Raw genomic sequence first — 16,713 nt, forward strand, 5'->3', positions numbered from 1 at the left:
ATGGTTAAACTTCATGAGGTTGGCATCAGCCCACCTCACAAGCATGTCAAGGTCCCTCTGGATGGCATTCCTTCCCTCCAGTGTATCAACCAAACCACACAGCTTGGTGTCATTGGCAAACTTGCTGGGGGCGCACTCAATCCCACTGTCCATGTCAGCGATGAAGATGTTGAACAAGACCAGTCCCAACACCGATCCCTGAGGGACACCACTCGTTACTGGTCTCCAGCTGGACATTGAGCCATTGACCACAACTCTTTGTGTGCGCAAGTGAATCTACCATGTTTTCTTAGGGTAATTGTAGCCATTTGTTTTTTTTTTTTTTGCACAAATCTTGTTTACCTTCAACAAATATGTCAAGACTGCAGGGCTCCAAGTGAATAAATCCACTTCAGTAAACCCCTACATAATGAAGTACCTAAGCCTCTGCATGTGGTTTTACTTATATTTATTTATCTGTGTAGTGTGCTAACACTAGAGCGTTACTGCCATACTTAGTAAGGGATTGTAATTCAGTGCTGTCATCTGAGTTTTTGCATTATTCTTGAAATCTGCTTAAGAAAAGCATGATTCAATAAAGCAGTAAGAGATTGTAATATTCTTTCCTGCTGCCAGCAGTTGTGCCATTAGTTTGTGAATCTATAAATGGCCACAGACTGCTTGATATGACTTTACATAATTAATGCTTTGGAAACCTGGCCAATTTTAAAAGACTGGCAGTGTATATGGGATAAAATTTTTAAACTTGCATGGGGAAAAAACTTTTTTCCCTCTGTCAGCTGCTTGCCTCTGTGTTATATTAATTATTCATTTTAATTTTTCTTTCTATGATGTAAAAGTCTGGAGTAATTAAAAGCACATAAAGCAGTGTTTGTTTCAAAAATAAAAATATATGAACTTGGAATGTCCCAGCAGGTTGTTTTCTGTGAAGTGAAAGTATTTTCTGGCAGTCTTGACTCCCTCATTACTACAGTTCAAACCTACATATGAACAAGAAAAACGTACAGCAAGAAAATGCAGGACTTCAGACCTTACCATTTATCACTTTTCTTGTCTGTACACACGCATATGCTGAAAATGAAGAAATGAAAGGTGGTAAGAAATTGAGCTTTGGGACAGAAATAATAGGAAGAAAACTGTATTATCTGACCTGTAAATTTTGGCTGAGTTCCATTATCTCTGGCTCACACAAACACTGAAGTGGCTGGATTAAATGGCAGGGCAGAGTTTTTATTTATAGCACAGTGTATGTTGAAGCATAGCTTCATAGGTAGAGAAATGGCTGCAGTCCGTTTTGAGAACTGTGGATTCTCTTAGTTTGGTGAAAAGCTGTCTTAGTTAAAAGTGAGGGGGTTGTGCATTCAGCTTGAATCCATAGGTCTCCTTCCTTTGTCATAAAGTTTGTTAACAGCTATTTACTGTTATGAACACGACTATGAACTTGCTCCACATTGGTAGCCTGTTATTTGCTCCCTTACTGAGTAAAACCAGCTTTAGCAATGCTATGACAAGCATAAATACTGCATCTTTTCCTCATAATTAAAACAAAAAGCAGGAAGAAACACTGAAGGCAAAATCTGGCAAGTCTAATAAAAATGCTTCCCTGTTAGTGTTGATTATTCAGTGCTCCTTGGTAGGTGGTAAATCTGCTGTGACTCAGTTGGTGATGGTGTAGCAGGTAATTTATGTTGTCTGCTTATCAAGTCTTGTATAAACATCATAAAGAAGATTTTTTAAAAAAGATGGAAACTATATAAAGTTTTTAGGCTAAAGAACTTGTTTTGGATTTGGAGAGGTTTTGTGATTTTTGCTCCAATGAAAGATTTATACTTAAACTAAACTTGCACGCAAGTAAGCAAGTTATGAGAGTAATTTCATAAAGACTTTCTAGCACGCAGAGGCATGCATATGCACACAAAATCACTGTGGGATTCATTTTTTGTAATTTATTTGTTTTAGTCTTACCAAGCTTTTATCAATCCCCCTATACTCTCTCAGTTCTAGTAACATGGTCAAATAGCAGTTGGTAGAAATGTTAGTATGTTGTTAGTGTGCAGTAGTGAATTCTTAGAAAGTGAAGTTTCTCAATAATGTAACAGATGTTTATTATGTTCCGTTCCACTTGGAAGTGTTTACAGAATTTAGCAATGAACATCAGATGCTATTAGTATATTCATTTGAAGGGAATGGAAGGTTGTTTATAGTATTAAGGCTGGAGAAAAATTACAGATGCTCCACCATGGAAAGGAAATTGATACTCTTATTTATGCCCTATTTCAGTGTAGAAATCTTGGGTATTGTGAAGACCTGGCTTTCCTAGGTTATTTGGGGTGGTTTGTTGTTTTTGTTTTTTTTTTGTTTGTTTGGATTTTTGTTGTTGTTTTTTTTTTGGGGGGGGTGTTTTTTGTTTGTTTGTTTTGTTTTTCCTCAGTAATTTGCTTTTGTAGTGTTAAAAAGTTTGTCAGTTGAATTTGCTTTTGTAGTGTTAAAAAGTTTGTCAGTTGTCAAACAAAACTGGCACAGGAAAGATGATCTCATTTTAAAACTCTAAACATGTTCAGCAGTGTTGATGTACTTAATATGTCAAAGAACATTCCTTTGGAATTAATCTTCTCACTGCACACTGAGTTACAAGATTAGTGATGAGAGAAACATAATTTTCTACATACCATAAATTCTCCATGAGCAATTGAACACATGCCTGAGTGAAGTAAAAGTAAATATGAGAAGTCAGTTGTACACAGATTGCCTAGCCAATGGGTCTGTGTATAGGTGCACATGCCCCAGAATTAACATAAGCCTTACTTTTATGCAGCTGATAGTTTTCTTTATTGGCATTTTTCATTTTCTTTTAATAAAACACTGGATGGAGAATTCTTAAAAAAGTAAATATGGACCTAAAAAGGTGGGTTAGAAATTGAGATTATTCCCCACTGCTTGCTTTCAGCTCTGTAGATAAAAGGCAATGTGCTGAAATGGAGCAGGTGATGTAATGGATGTAGAATTTGGATATATAGTCAGAAAACATAAACTCTGTATTGTCTGCCATATCCTGGGTAGGAAGGAAATAGATGAGAGAACAGATGAAACACCTTTAGTGGCAAGAGTATTTGCGATTGATCTTGGTGATCCCTTAATCATACACTTAGCTATTATTTTACATATTGTATACTTACTATAAATGTATTTGTTTCCCTTTTTTTCCTCTAATCCATTGTTTTAAAACAATTTCATCTTTCAGCTTTCTGAAGACAAGTGGACAATGCCTCTGCTTCACACGTTGTTCACAGTGCTGAAACAAAGAGTTTCTGCCAAATTTTGGAATTTGATATTGCTTCCAAAAATCATCAAGTAGTTATCTTCTTAGTGGTTTCTTTTTTCACACTGTTTAACTGAAGACTTCCTGGAAGTCTGTTGCTTCTTTTTTCAGACATTTGCTTGAACTGTGGAAGCTTCCCTTTGATCTCTTCAAGTTCACAATGTGGGGCAATATAGAAGATGAAAAGGGTCACCTGTGATTTTTCTTAATTGGTTACTTTTTTTTTTCTTAATAAGCCAGGTCATCAGTCTTGAGATCCATCTCATCTAATGGTACAAGATGAGATACATTTTCCATCTGGAAAAACTATATGCAGTTGGAATCAACCCTTATAGGACTAGTCTGTCTTCAGCTAGTGTCGTCGACATATGTGAGGATGTTCAGTTTGGAGACCAAGAAGTAGGTGAAACCACTTTATTTTGAGTGTTCTGTTGGAAACACTGAGCAATTCTCTTTTTTTTTTGCTTTTTGTTTTTGTTTGTGTCTCTAGCTTTCTAAACTAAATAGGAAAAGCTGGTTAAAATCTTTATTGGTAGACTTAAATACATTGACAAGCCCAAATTGCAGTTCTCAAAGCATAACAGCGTTTCATATGTGACTACTGGTTTTGTTAACTGATTAAGTTTGCTTATTCTGAGTTTAGCACATGATATACAGCAACACCTAAAAATTCTTATGTATGCGTCAGATATTTAATTGCTTTATCAGTTGTCTGCCTCTGAAAAGTGGGGAACATACTCCAAAGTTAAATCACAGAATATTGCAAGTACAGTTGCCAGGTGCACATCCAAAGCTATTGATCCTTTGCACTATTTGAAGTCCTGTATGTCTTGGATGTTAGAAGGTGATTTTGAACAGAGAACTTGGCTACTTTGTGTGATCATAAAATGGTTACAATGTTGGAAGTAAAAAACCATCATGACTTTGGAGAAGGGATGATCCTGTTCAGTTTTTATCTTTTGCTGTGTATTATTTCAACTATACATAGTGTAATGGGGGATTCAAAATAGAAAATAAATCCCATTAGACAGTAGTAAGGTACTAAGTACTTTCTTATAAGCTTGTGTATATTTAAGAATTGATAAATGTCTTGTGCTGCCATGGGCATGGTGCCTGTATATAAATGTCAATGTGACAGGCAGATTGTTTTTTTCTGTTTCTAGATGTTTCTGCAAGAAATAGATTATTGTGTTACCTTCTGATGAAATACTTGTTTCTGTTCAAGGATATGTTATTTTAGATACTTTTTATTTGATCTTCTGAAAACTTGTGAACTAAACCACAGACTGAACTGTGGTTCTCACAAGATGGGTACGGGTGTGTTTATTTTAATATTAAATCTTGACAGGGAAACAAACCATTCAAACTCACTGGTGTGTGAAGTATGTGGCAGTGTCCATCTTGCCAGTTGCAGAAGGTAGCTTGATGGGTACCTATTTCTGAATGGGTGTCTCGATATAGTTTGTTTCCCTTCAACTTGAAAGCAGATCATACTGTACAACTCATCTTCTTTTATTTGACAAAGTTTTTCTCAAGTGTACACAAATCACAAAACATTCTCCCTCACCAAAATGAGTTTAGGAATTACTGTGGAAATTGCTCAAGAACCAGAAAGACTTATCAATGGGGACTTCAGACTTTTAACTACTAACTGCTGTTCTTTCAGCCCAGTTTTCCATTTGTCTTGTCATCTGCCCATCCAGTCTCCATGTCACCAGTTTGGCTGGAAAGATATCTGTGGAGATAGTGTCAAAGTCCGAGTAAATTATATTCACCGCTTTTCCCTTGTATGCAAAGCCAGTAATTGCATTACAAAAGTCAGCAGGATTGGCCAGACACAGTCTGGCCTTGGAAAATTTGTTCACTCTTCTCTCAGAAGCAGTTGCAATTGTAGTTCCAGATACTGTTTTTCATTATACCTTTGATTTTTTGATTCTTCAAAAATGCATTGATATTTATAGATGAGAAGTGGATTGAGGGAGTGGTGATGCTGAACACTGCCTGCCATTGAATACGTAATGGGAGTAGTGTTAGGCACTGCCTGTTAGTGAACATATTCTTAAGAAACTTGTAGCTTTAAGGTCCACAGTCTTTAATGCTGATCACTTCAATATATTTGTTACCTGTGGGCAGAGCCAGACCAACAGCATCTGAATTCCTCACCTGCTTAAGTCCTTAGTATCTTGTTGAGGATTCCCTATTGAGGAGCTGTTGTTAAACAAAATCCATGATTTTATTCAGCTGATCATCCTTAAAATATGACTACCCTGTATGCAGCCATGTCTGAAGACCACATTTCTCTTTTGGTGTTTGTGTTACATGATGCTCTTTGAAAGCTTAAAAGGGAGTTAGGCCTAGAAAACTTGGGAGAATTTTCTTGTTCCCCAGAGTCTTCTACGTGCCTTTATTGTATATCTTTAAGCAGAATGTGTCAGGTTCTTTGACCAAGTTACAGTTTTTTTCATAGTGCAGCCTGGGTGGAGTTGCCTTGGACCTATTTCCTTGGACAGGAGAAAGAAGCACAATCAGAAAGAACAGCTCTTTTGGGCAAGTTGCAGTCGCTGTGTCATCAGCTCTATTCAGGTAGAGCTGCATCAGCCCAGAAAAAGACATTCCAGACCAGCCTGGAAGAAAACAACAACAATTAGCTCTGAGAATGAAGCCAAGGGAACAATGCCCTGGAGATTGTAATTATAAGCAAGCTTTGTCCTCATGCAAATAAGTGGCCATAATTTAAATTAAAATAAGGGTTGAGGTTCCTTTTATTAACAAGATTTCTTTCTCATGGAAAAATAATGCCCCTTTTTTTTTTTTTTGTTTGGGTGCTATTGATTTGAAAAGAAGCATCTATAAAAAATAGTTCAACTTGAAGGAGTTTCAGGGGGTGTTATGCATTAAAAATAATGGATAGGCTTTGTTCTGTCTCTATCCTTCAAAAATGTTGCTCAATGTTGAATTTTATTTAAATTCATTAAATAGGACTTCATTCAAGTTCAAATTTTAGCTGTTAAATGACTGAGTAAAGAAAGGAGTGGAATTTTCTAAGATTAAAGAGAAAGTAATATCTTATGACAGCAGCCAGGGACAGTTCGTTCAAACTCTGTCCAAAGAACTCCTGTTCTCTTTATCATCAGAGCTGTAGACTTGGTTGTTCTCAAACAGCAGTTTTCTTGCTTATTTTCAATTTTGTTCAGTATTTTAATAAATGGCAGGAAATGAGCTGCAGAATTAAAGCTGGAAATGGTGGTTGGATCACTGAAGTGGGATGCTGAGTTTAAATATGTAAAAAATTTCAGCTTTGTATCCTAAAAATAGATAGCTACTGTACTTAGTCCAATAAATAAAAAAAAAATTAGGCCAACATGTGGAAGCAGCCTTGAGCGAGAGAGAGTGAAAAGGATGGAAGTAGAACACAGAAAGAAGTGCTTGAATGATCTGAAAACAGATGAGAAAGATGACAGCAAAGTAATGAATACTTTTTTGTACGTTGCTTTAGGTAGATACATAGAATTTCTGGCAACTACATCTTTATATCTGCCTTGTCCTTATTGATCCTAACTTAATAGCAAGCTACAGCATATTAATTCAGTTCTGAACTGTAGTTCAGAAGTAAATGGGCCAAGTGTTTCTGTTGTACTGGCTGAAAGAATTTTGGCATCAAGAGAACTTAGAAAATATGGTATGGAGGATTACATGAAAAGAGTTTTGGGGTTTTGTTGGCCTTGAAGTTAACATGTGACAGCTTGTTCTGGTTCATTTTCCACAAAGATGTAATTGAAATTCTGTATTTCCTGACATAAGTGGCTACCTCTTTAACACATAGATCCTCCATAGAGATATCCAGTTCTCTTACTAGACATCAGAAGATAGATTGAATTTATGTTGTCTAGATCTTTCTTTGATGATATCTTTTGTTCTCTTAAATTAGTGCAACTTATAGGACAGGTTGTGCTTAACCATGCTATGACATCGACTCAGTTACAGCGGGAGTTGAAAAGAAGTGCTGACTTCAAAACTTAATAATGCAGAATCAATTACTAGTTTCAGGTTATTGATAAAGTAATAAACCTTGATAATAAGCCTCAAAATAGCAAGCTTTGTCCATCAAGGGCCATAGTCAAAATGAGAAGAATCTACCATTTCTATATTAAACAGTTCAGTTGTAAGTGAAAAAAGAAGCATTTCAATATGAAACAATTGCTTCTGCTCCTCAGTTGATTCCTTGAACCAACAGAATGGCTTTGAAATTAACAGAATCAATAGCCTGGGGGCAGAGAAACTCAACTTAAGGAGTGTTGGGACTGGACCAGCAGTTGTACTGCTGAAACTTCTCTGCTGATCTCTAAAAACGTGTCAGTGGACCTCAGTGTAGCAAATGTTGGTCCATAGGTTAGAGTAACATTTCTTTTGTTCCATCTTTTTTGGAAGCTGTCTGAGCAAAGAGATCCTGTGAGTGTAAGTTGAAAGCTTATGAGTTAGGCTACTTTAGTCGATAGATGTGCATGTATGTGTTTTGCCAGTTAACTGCTGCATGTTGACAGCCTGTTTTTCTGAAGTAATGTTAGACTTGTGTACACAGTGTAGGCATACAAATATTTTGAAAAATAAAGGTTTAATCGGGAAATTTCAGCTGTAAATGACAAAACTGTGCAATGCTTTTAGGTTATGCTGTCTTAATAAGGTATTCTTTGTTACCCTTTTTAAGGATATGGTCTATATGGCACCTATTTTCTTCATTCAGAGTACTTATTAATGTGTATTTTGTAGCTAGTTGGTGTTTTATGTAATCTGTGATGAGAAACATGATCTAATATTGACTACAGCTACCTGACAGCAGGATACATGGAGGCAGATTTTCAACAGAGGTGCACAGCAATATGACACTGGGCACTATTTGGAACATGGTAATTTGATTTTTATACGACAAAGATGAGAAATACTGGAACAGGTTACCCAAAGGCATTACAGATTCTCTGTCCTTAGAGGTTTTCAAGACTTAGCTAGACATGACCCTGAGCAACCTGATCTGATTAGGTCTGCTTCAAGCAGCGGGTTGAGCTAAATGTTTCACAGAAGTCCCTTCCACCCTAAATTATTTTGTGACTGTGGCTGTCTTAGAAGTGCGTCTTGTTTATTCTACTGCATAGAAACAGAACTGTTTATAAATGTTTCACATTTTAAGCTGTATTTGGTTTTGAGCCAACAACCAACATTTCTCCATGTTTGGGAGCCAAAATAAATACAAAAATATGAAATAGCAAAAATAAAAGTTGTGTAGTGTTAGATTATCCTTGAAATTTTGGCTGGTGGTACAATGGCACTGGATTTGGAAAATGAAAGTGCTGCTGTGAATGATTTGAATGTTGAGAAGTGGTGTTCCCAAATAGATGTTGCTAATAAATTTTCTTAAGGCACACTTAATTTATCTAGCACTCTGCGAGGCAATGCTGGCTCTTGCCTTCATGCCCTCTAAAAATCTTTGAAATGGTGAAAAACAAGCAATTTCAATGTAAGGCAAAAGGAATTCTGGTGACAAAGCCAAATTTACTGTAATACAGTACAGCTGTATTCACCCTCTAGTCTTGTGGGCAGAGTTCAAGGCTTTTCACTCTATGGGTAAAAACAAAAAGTAGGACAGTATCTGATCATATGGTACCATACACACTTAAAGCACATCAGTAGAATCACAGAATAAGTGAAAGGAATACTTTGTCCCAGTATTGGTTTTGCTGAGCCTTCAGTGAAGCATATGAGGAGATAGCTCTAAATTTAAGTTGCCAAGATGAATTTATTTCAGGACAAAACGTGGTGTCTTTTTCATTTGTGCTTCATTCTTTAAATTTGTTGCTATACCAACACCTCAGGGTTGCTACTGAATGTGATAATTACTAGCTGATACATTATCAGCCAGCTGTTGACATATCTTCTGAAGTTGAAGAAAGAAATAGAGTGCTCTTCAGCTGAAGATACTTTATTTGACAGAGCCGAGATATATTTTGGGGTTTGGTTACAAACAGAAAAGAGACAGTTAATCCACATTCCAGTCACTTCATCACCCAAGTTCTCTCATGTTCCTTGAAACAGAGGAAAATCAGCTGGCCATTTTAACTCTATGTCTATAGTTACCAACAATGCTGTAATGATACAGTGGCACACTGGACACAGAATTTCAAAGGCTTTAAATCTCTATTACTGAAACAAAATTCTGTTATTTGTTCTTTTGGGAAGTGAACTTTCAGGTGGTTTTATTTGCTTGTATAGGTTGGGAATACTGCTGTCCCCAACAGTGAATTACAGAACGAATGGTGCTTTAATGCAACTAGCCCAGTGAACCATTTCTTCTCATCTTAGTTATTTTCACTTATTAAGTATCAAAGGAATAAAAAAATCTCTTCTTAGTAATTACTGGTTCGCCTCTTCAGTATGCTTTGCGATGGTGATTTCTTTGGGGATGTTAGACCTAAACCAAAGGGCTTTGACTGAACTTTCGGTGTGAAAGTGGAAATTAAAAACTGGACTTCTCTGTTTGCCTTGTAGCTCAATATGAATCATCGCTTAGAAGTAGCTAGTAAGAATCAGAGATGGTAGCAGTGGTTATGAATTCTCCTTTCTCTTCCTCTGTTACTCCATGATTAAAGTGATAAGGAGAAGATACTTCACCTAATCCCTGGTGGATCCAAAGCTTGAACAAGTGTCAAACTGTGATGCTCCCAGCTGGATTCTTCAATCCATTTGTAGCTGTTCTTTCTGAAGAGTTATTGGTGGCTGGTTCCGTTATGACGCAGCTGATTCATTAAGCTGTCTTTAACAGCCTTTCCCCTTGTAAGAGTGCTTTCCTTAGAGTGATTCTAATACCGCAAGTGATCTAATGAACTCAGTGTAGTACTTTTAGTTCAGGTATTCTGTGCGCCATTTGTCCTGCTGCTTTTGGTCATCAACTGACTTTTTTTGAGGAGAATGCTTGCAGATCAGTGTGGAATTCCTGTTGGCAAGCATGAAGGGAAAGATTGTTTTTCAGAGGTACCTACAGGTCCCAGAGACTTGCATTTGGAGACAGCCTCAATGTGTGAGAATTATGCTACATATGCAAATACTTAAGACCAGAGTTTCAGTAACACGTGCCAAAAGCTAATAAAAGTGAATATGCATTAGGAAGGTTTACCCTTGCCTCGCTCTGTGCTTGCAATTGTTCTTTTCTGTTTGTAAGGTATTTTCAGAATCTCTTTATGTTGGAGTTAGGTGTTCAGTTTATCATTCGACTCTTTCATAAAGTGATAATATGACAAAGTTATTTTCTCAAAATCAAATGCATTCTTATCACAGAATAATGACAGCTGAATTCCTGTGACTTCCCTTGCCCTTTCAATCATATTTAATGAATGTTTGTCTGAATTGTGGCCAAGATAGAGATATTACTCAGAATGGGAATACCTGCTTTCCCTGTTAGTTGTTCAGAACACAAGCAAAATCTGTTTTACCAATGTGTTTCTGAGAGCAGTCCCCATTTACCAAACTAATTGATGCAAAGTCCTTTACATTTGTACTGCTTTAGGCTGGCCTTGTCTTGACTAGACTGGCAGTGTCTTTGGAGTACACAGGGTGGAGGTCTCCTCATCTGGCTGCAGAGGCCCCTCTGCTACTGTGTACTCCTCTTGGTTGCTCCAGCAATTATGAGAGACCATGTGGGCCTTCCTCATAGGTCTTAACATGAGTTGCAATTTCTTATGTTTTCATTGGAGGCTTTTTTGTTTGTTTTTAATTCAGACCCACATAGTGGAGTTACAGTCTCCTGCACAAAACTGTCTTTTCCTTTTAGACTTGGGAAATGCTTGAATTTGTTGATAAGGGTCCAGGTCTCCTTTGAACTCATGTGATCATGTGACCTCCTTGAGTCTGGAACATTTTAACTGTTTTTTTTTATTTTTTAAGAACTATTTATTTATAATGTACTCATCTGTAAAAAAAAGAGGGTTGATTCACATCCTTTTGTGTTTGTATTTTTATAGCGTGTTGCTAAGAAGTTTACTGTGTGTACATGGGCACAAAAGTGGGGTGCTATAAGAGTGCAAGGGCTTCTGGGAAGATCTTTTGACAGGATGAAGATCTGGATTTGTGACTATGTAGCACACTGACCTGATTTGGGGAGAGATGTTATTCCATACAAAGAATCCATAGACAGTTTGTATTCCCTACAAAGAGTCCACTACTGTGCAGTGGTAGGTCTGCCACAACAGACAGCACTTTCTGTTGCTGGCTTCCTTCTGTCCTCATTGTTCTCTGGTTTTGTCTCCTATGTAGCCTTTCACTCTCTGGATCCCAAGTGCTCTCACTCAACAGCTATGATTCCCAGTAAACTTGGATTCTTCTAACTTCAATAGAGAACCTTTGTTGTAGCACTAGTGGTAGAAGAGAGAAGGTGATTCAGCGTAATGGCCTCTCTTACCTTGGTGTCATGGTTTAAGCCCAGCCGGCAACCCAGAACCACAAAGGTGCTCTCTCACTCCTCCCCCACTTCCTCCTCCCCCACTCCTGGAAGGATGGGGAGGAGAATCGAAAGAATGTAACTGCCACGGGTTGAGATAAGAGCAGTCCAGTAACTAAGGTATAACACAAACCACTACTGCTGCCACCAATAATATTAATGATAAGGGAAATAACAAGGGGAGAGAATACAACTGCTCACCACTGATACCCAGCCCTACCCGAGCAGTGATCTAACCCTTCTGGGTAACTACCCCCATTTTATATAGTGGGCATGACATGCTTGTGGTATGGAATACCTCCTTGGTCAGTTTGGGTCAGGTGTCCTGTTTCTCCTTCCTCCTGGCTTCCCCTCTTCCTTCCCTGGCAGAGCATGAGAATCAGAAAGTCCTTGGTCAGAGTAAACATTACTAAGCAGCAACTAAAAACATCGGTGTTATCAGCGTTGTTCCCAGACTGAAAGTCAAAAGCACAGCACTGCACCAGCTACTAAGAAGGAGAAAAATGACTACTACTGCTTAACCCAGGATAGTATCCACCCCTTATTCCATACCATTCATGTCATGCTGAGATCTCACATTTTAAATATGCCATCACTCTTGTCTCATATTTGGCTTGTGTTCCCATTGTGGTCACCACCTCTGTACTTCAGGAGGTATATAACAGAAGTGTTTAGCAATTACACATCTTTTTTCCCCTCCTCGGATGGTCAACCTGTGAAGGAGACATTCGTTTACCATTCCAGTGCCCCCCCCCCCCCCCCCCCCCAACCATGTATAGCATCCTTTGAGAGTTCAGAAGGTTTTGAATGGCCTTTGGGTAGCCTTGAGACCTGCCTGCTGATTGTGGTGGGGATCAGCATGTTGGCACACATACAGAGTGTGTTTTACCCACTACCATTTTGTCTGATCTCGAAAGTTAATCAGTCAGGTTTGGGTCTTGTCTAGGGTTAGACAATGATATAGGAGTACCAAGAGATTTTCCCCAAGGCTGGACAGTCGTGAGTGGCAGGGTGTGTGGCCGTAAACACCTATGCTAACCACTATAACACCAATGCAGCTGGAGATATACCGAGTTGGAAATATCCATGCCCAAAATTACTACAGATCCTTCCTTATTAGAAACAGCACTGGATAAAATTGATAAGATGACTTTATTTAGTTGTAATTATTTTTTTCTTTTCTTTTCCCCCCCCCCTTTTTATCCTTGCTGTTGTTTTTGGAAGCTTTACGTTGCTTTAGTTATCACCATCCCACTAATTCATAGAATCATAGAATAGTTAGGGTTGGAAAGGACCTTAAGATCATCTAGTTCCACCCCCCCTGCCATGAGCAGGGACACCTCACACTAAACCATGTCACCCAAGGCGCTGTCCAAGCTAGCCTTGAGCAAAGCCAGGGATGAAGCATTCATAGCTTCCCTGGGCAATCCATTCCACTGCCTCAACACCCCTACTGTAAAGAACTTTTTCCTTATATACAATCTATAGGTCTTTCCAACCTTGATGATTCTGTGATTATATGATCTTTTTTTCCTAAGAACTGTGGGGGACCCTGCACTATTTTTGGCCATCCAGGCCACAAATCCGCTGAAAACATCCTGTACTTAACAGCGAAGTAGAGGAAAAAAAACTGCCATGTCAAGACAAGGTGGGGAGGACAAGGATTTATGTTTTATATTTGAAGTTAATCTCCTTTTCTTTTGCCTTATTCTCTATTCTTAAAAATACATTATTCCTATTTTTATTCTGCTAGAACTGGCTTCGAGTTTAAAAGCTGTCTTGTGTTTTTGGTATGCTAGCTACAAAGAAAAGATCTAAAGTATCCTACCTCAAAGCTATTGCTGTATTGGGATCCCATTTAGATCCCATTTCTGGTTTCAGAAAATTCACGGAGAGCTTAATTCACGGCTTAAAAAACATCAAGACATCTTGTAATTTGAATTGACTACTTATGAATAAAACACAGTATCAGTCTAATTGGAATCAAACCTACTTGAATTCAATCTTGAATTAGAATTAAGTCTTCAAATTAATGTAAAGTACAACTGAGGTATATAGCAACAATTGTGTTAAAAAACCCCAAGCAAAACAAAAACAAACTCTTGAATTTTTTCTAAATTTCAATATTTTTTCAAAAATCCAGTTTTAAGAGGAATAGAATTATCATATTTGAATCAAGTGCTCTGTTCTTAGACATGTATATTCAGTGGAACCAGGAGACCATCTTTTCATTTATACTCATCTCTCCAAAGTTAGGTTGGAGTTTTGCAGACTATGTAATTTTAACAAATCTAGTTCACTGTCAATCAAGAATAATATCTTAAACTTTTTTGGCATGGAACACTTTTTACTAGGCATCTTTATGAAGTATATTAAAGGGTTTTGAAGTCTTGGGCTTCCTGTTTTTTTGCTATTTGGAAACTTCTTGATATCCAAAGTTGCATACCCACAGCAGCTCCATATACTGAATATAAAAGAAGTGAGGATGTCTCCCAGATAACGAGGCAACTGCCACACCTTTCCCTGTGATGGTATTGTATTGCTGAAAATGTCAGAGAGTTGAGTTTTATAGAAGTCTTTCAGTCTTCTGGAACCTGGCAGATTTGCCTTTGGAAAACCGTGACTTTTTCCTGGCTGAGTGCTTTTGCTTGATCAGTCTTTAGATAAAAGAAGGATCTCCTCAGAGGCACGTGTTTTCCATCAGTTTTACTTGTATGCTTCTTTCTATAAAGGGAAGAGGCATAAAATGTTTGGCGTGGATCTTTATATTTGGCATGCAGCCAACTGCAGGTGATCAACAGTGCTACTAAATCATTTTCACAAACCGGGGATTGTGGCCTCTTGGCAACTCCTGTCATTATAATTTCTCCAAAAGAAAACAAAAGAGGTTATGGGGTGATACCAGACAGTGAATATGTACTTGTCTAGAGAAATTTTGAATATCAGTATGCAATTACAGAGAGAGAAAAAAAAGGAAAGAAGGGTTTAGAGTGAGGGACAGGAATGGCAAAGAAGTTCAACATCACTCTCCCTTGTTAAGTAATGACAGATCATACATCTCATTGTTCTTCTTCAGGATTTAGCTCCTGAAGTAAAATGATTTTGTGCAAATTTCTGGTTTTTTTCTGAAAACTTAATTTCAGCTCTCATGATTGGAGAGATGCTTGAAAATCTGTTGGGAATAAAAATCTGTATTTTGAGAATGAGAAGGGAAATAATAACCCAAAACATATAATTCTAGTGCTAGTGTCATAAGTTTTGGGGAAAGTCATTACTTCTTTTATCATTGACATTTAACAGTTTCTCATATTCTGAAAATATGATAAGCTTAACAGTGACAACTGCCAAACCCAGGAGACAAGGTAATATTAAAATTGTATGTACAAGGAATGAAAATACCATCCTCCCTCACCCCACCAAGGCAAGACAAAACACCTTCTTGTAGCCTAAAAAAAATTGCTTAGTCTGTTATGAAGTCATTCTGTGTTGTTCTAAGAAAAAAGGTTTCTTGGTAATTTTGAGTAACCTATATATGCTAGTGAGGTGTCCTGCTGTAATTCCAATTAGAAAATTACATTTCAGCCCAATGTGGGAGGAAAAAAAAAAAATCGTAGCATTTTAATTTAGATATAGTTACTACTTATCCTCTTCCCTAATTTGGCTGTGTGATTAGCTTTATGTTAAAAATCTATGTTTTTTACTAACAAGAAAAAAACTTGAAATTTTTTTTACCTATGGCTCCTATGACTGGCTAGGTTTACTGTAAGTCTCGCATTTAAAGATTTAAAGGAAAAAATACTTGTATTTTTTTTCCAGTTACTTCATACACTTCTCCTTTTCTACTGCAGTTGTAAAATATGTTGCACCTAATGATAATACTAAGCTAATGAAAAAATGTATGTATTGGAAACCACGATTTTGCATGACTATTAGCTTTCTTTTTTTAAAATACACTGAGCTTCCAGAAGAATCCATGTTTAAGCAATTGTTCAGTCTCTTGCAACTAGCAAATTAAACAGACCTATATTATTATATTGTCATAGTCCGTTACTAATTATATGATTACAAGATAATACATTCTGATCTCTTTTTTTCACTTCTTCCCCAGTGAAAAGGCAGAGTCTAAAAGTTCAGATCAATGCAACAGATGACACCATTTGCATGAGGTATCTTCGAGCAAGTCAAAACACCAGACTAGAAGGTTTTGTCCTGGGTTATGGAAGCAGTTTCTTTTCTAATCAGTACATTCCTTTACCTTCAGAAGGAAAAAACTACGTAACAGAACTTGGTAAGGCATATTTGCTTTGCATGCTATTGTCATGACTTATGGAGTGAGAGTAAGAATATAAACCTTTGGGCTTCTTAATTCTTGTTTTTATTGACTTGTTGCTCAGGGTTTCTTTTTGTTTGTTTAACAATGAGTGCATCATCTTTCCCATTTCATTAATATTAAACACCACATTAAAATGCAGCTTTTACTGTACTTGCCAGGTGTGCAAAGAATATGAGCAAAACCAAGAACATCTGTTTGCTTTTGGCTCTGTGTCATGGTTTTAACCCAGCCAGACAGCTTGTTCACTCACTCCCCCCTTTCTTGCCCTCCCCCTACTCCCGGAGGGAAGGAGAGGAGAATCGAAAAGAATGCAACTCCCATAGGTTGAGATAAGAACAGTTTAGTAACTAAGGTATAACACAAATCACTACTGCTACCACCAACAATAATAATGATAAGGGAAATAACAAGGGGAAAGAATGCAACCCCTCATCACCAGCCGACCGATAACTCAACCCCCCCAGCCTGACCAAGCACCAACCTCATCCAACACCACAGTGCCCTGGCCCTTCCGGATAACTCTCTGTTACGTCCTGGGCATGTGGTATGGAATACTTCTTTGGTCTGTTTGGGTCAGGT

General features: G+C 37.6%; 2 protein-coding genes across 2 annotated transcripts in view; one reads left to right on the forward strand and one right to left on the reverse strand.

Moving 5' to 3' along the window:
- Positions 1-16,713, reverse strand: part of NXPE3 (neurexophilin and PC-esterase domain family member 3) — a 480,868-nt gene that overhangs the window by 322,557 nt on the left and 141,598 nt on the right. The gene's annotated exons all lie outside the window — the stretch shown is intronic.
- Positions 1-16,713, forward strand: part of ABI3BP (ABI family member 3 binding protein) — a 149,875-nt gene that overhangs the window by 8,323 nt on the left and 124,839 nt on the right. Inside the window, exon 2 of the mRNA XM_062624812.1 lies at positions 15,910-16,089. Coding sequence (XP_062480796.1) covers positions 15,910-16,089 — 180 coding nt within the window. The remainder of the gene's footprint in view (positions 1-15,909; positions 16,090-16,713) is intronic.

This window comes from Pezoporus occidentalis, unplaced genomic scaffold, assembly GCF_034315485.1.
Source record: "Pezoporus occidentalis ecotype Australia unplaced genomic scaffold, CSIRO_AGI_Poc_V1 ctg271, whole genome shotgun sequence".
Taxonomy (NCBI): domain Eukaryota; kingdom Metazoa; phylum Chordata; class Aves; order Psittaciformes; family Psittacidae; genus Pezoporus; species Pezoporus occidentalis.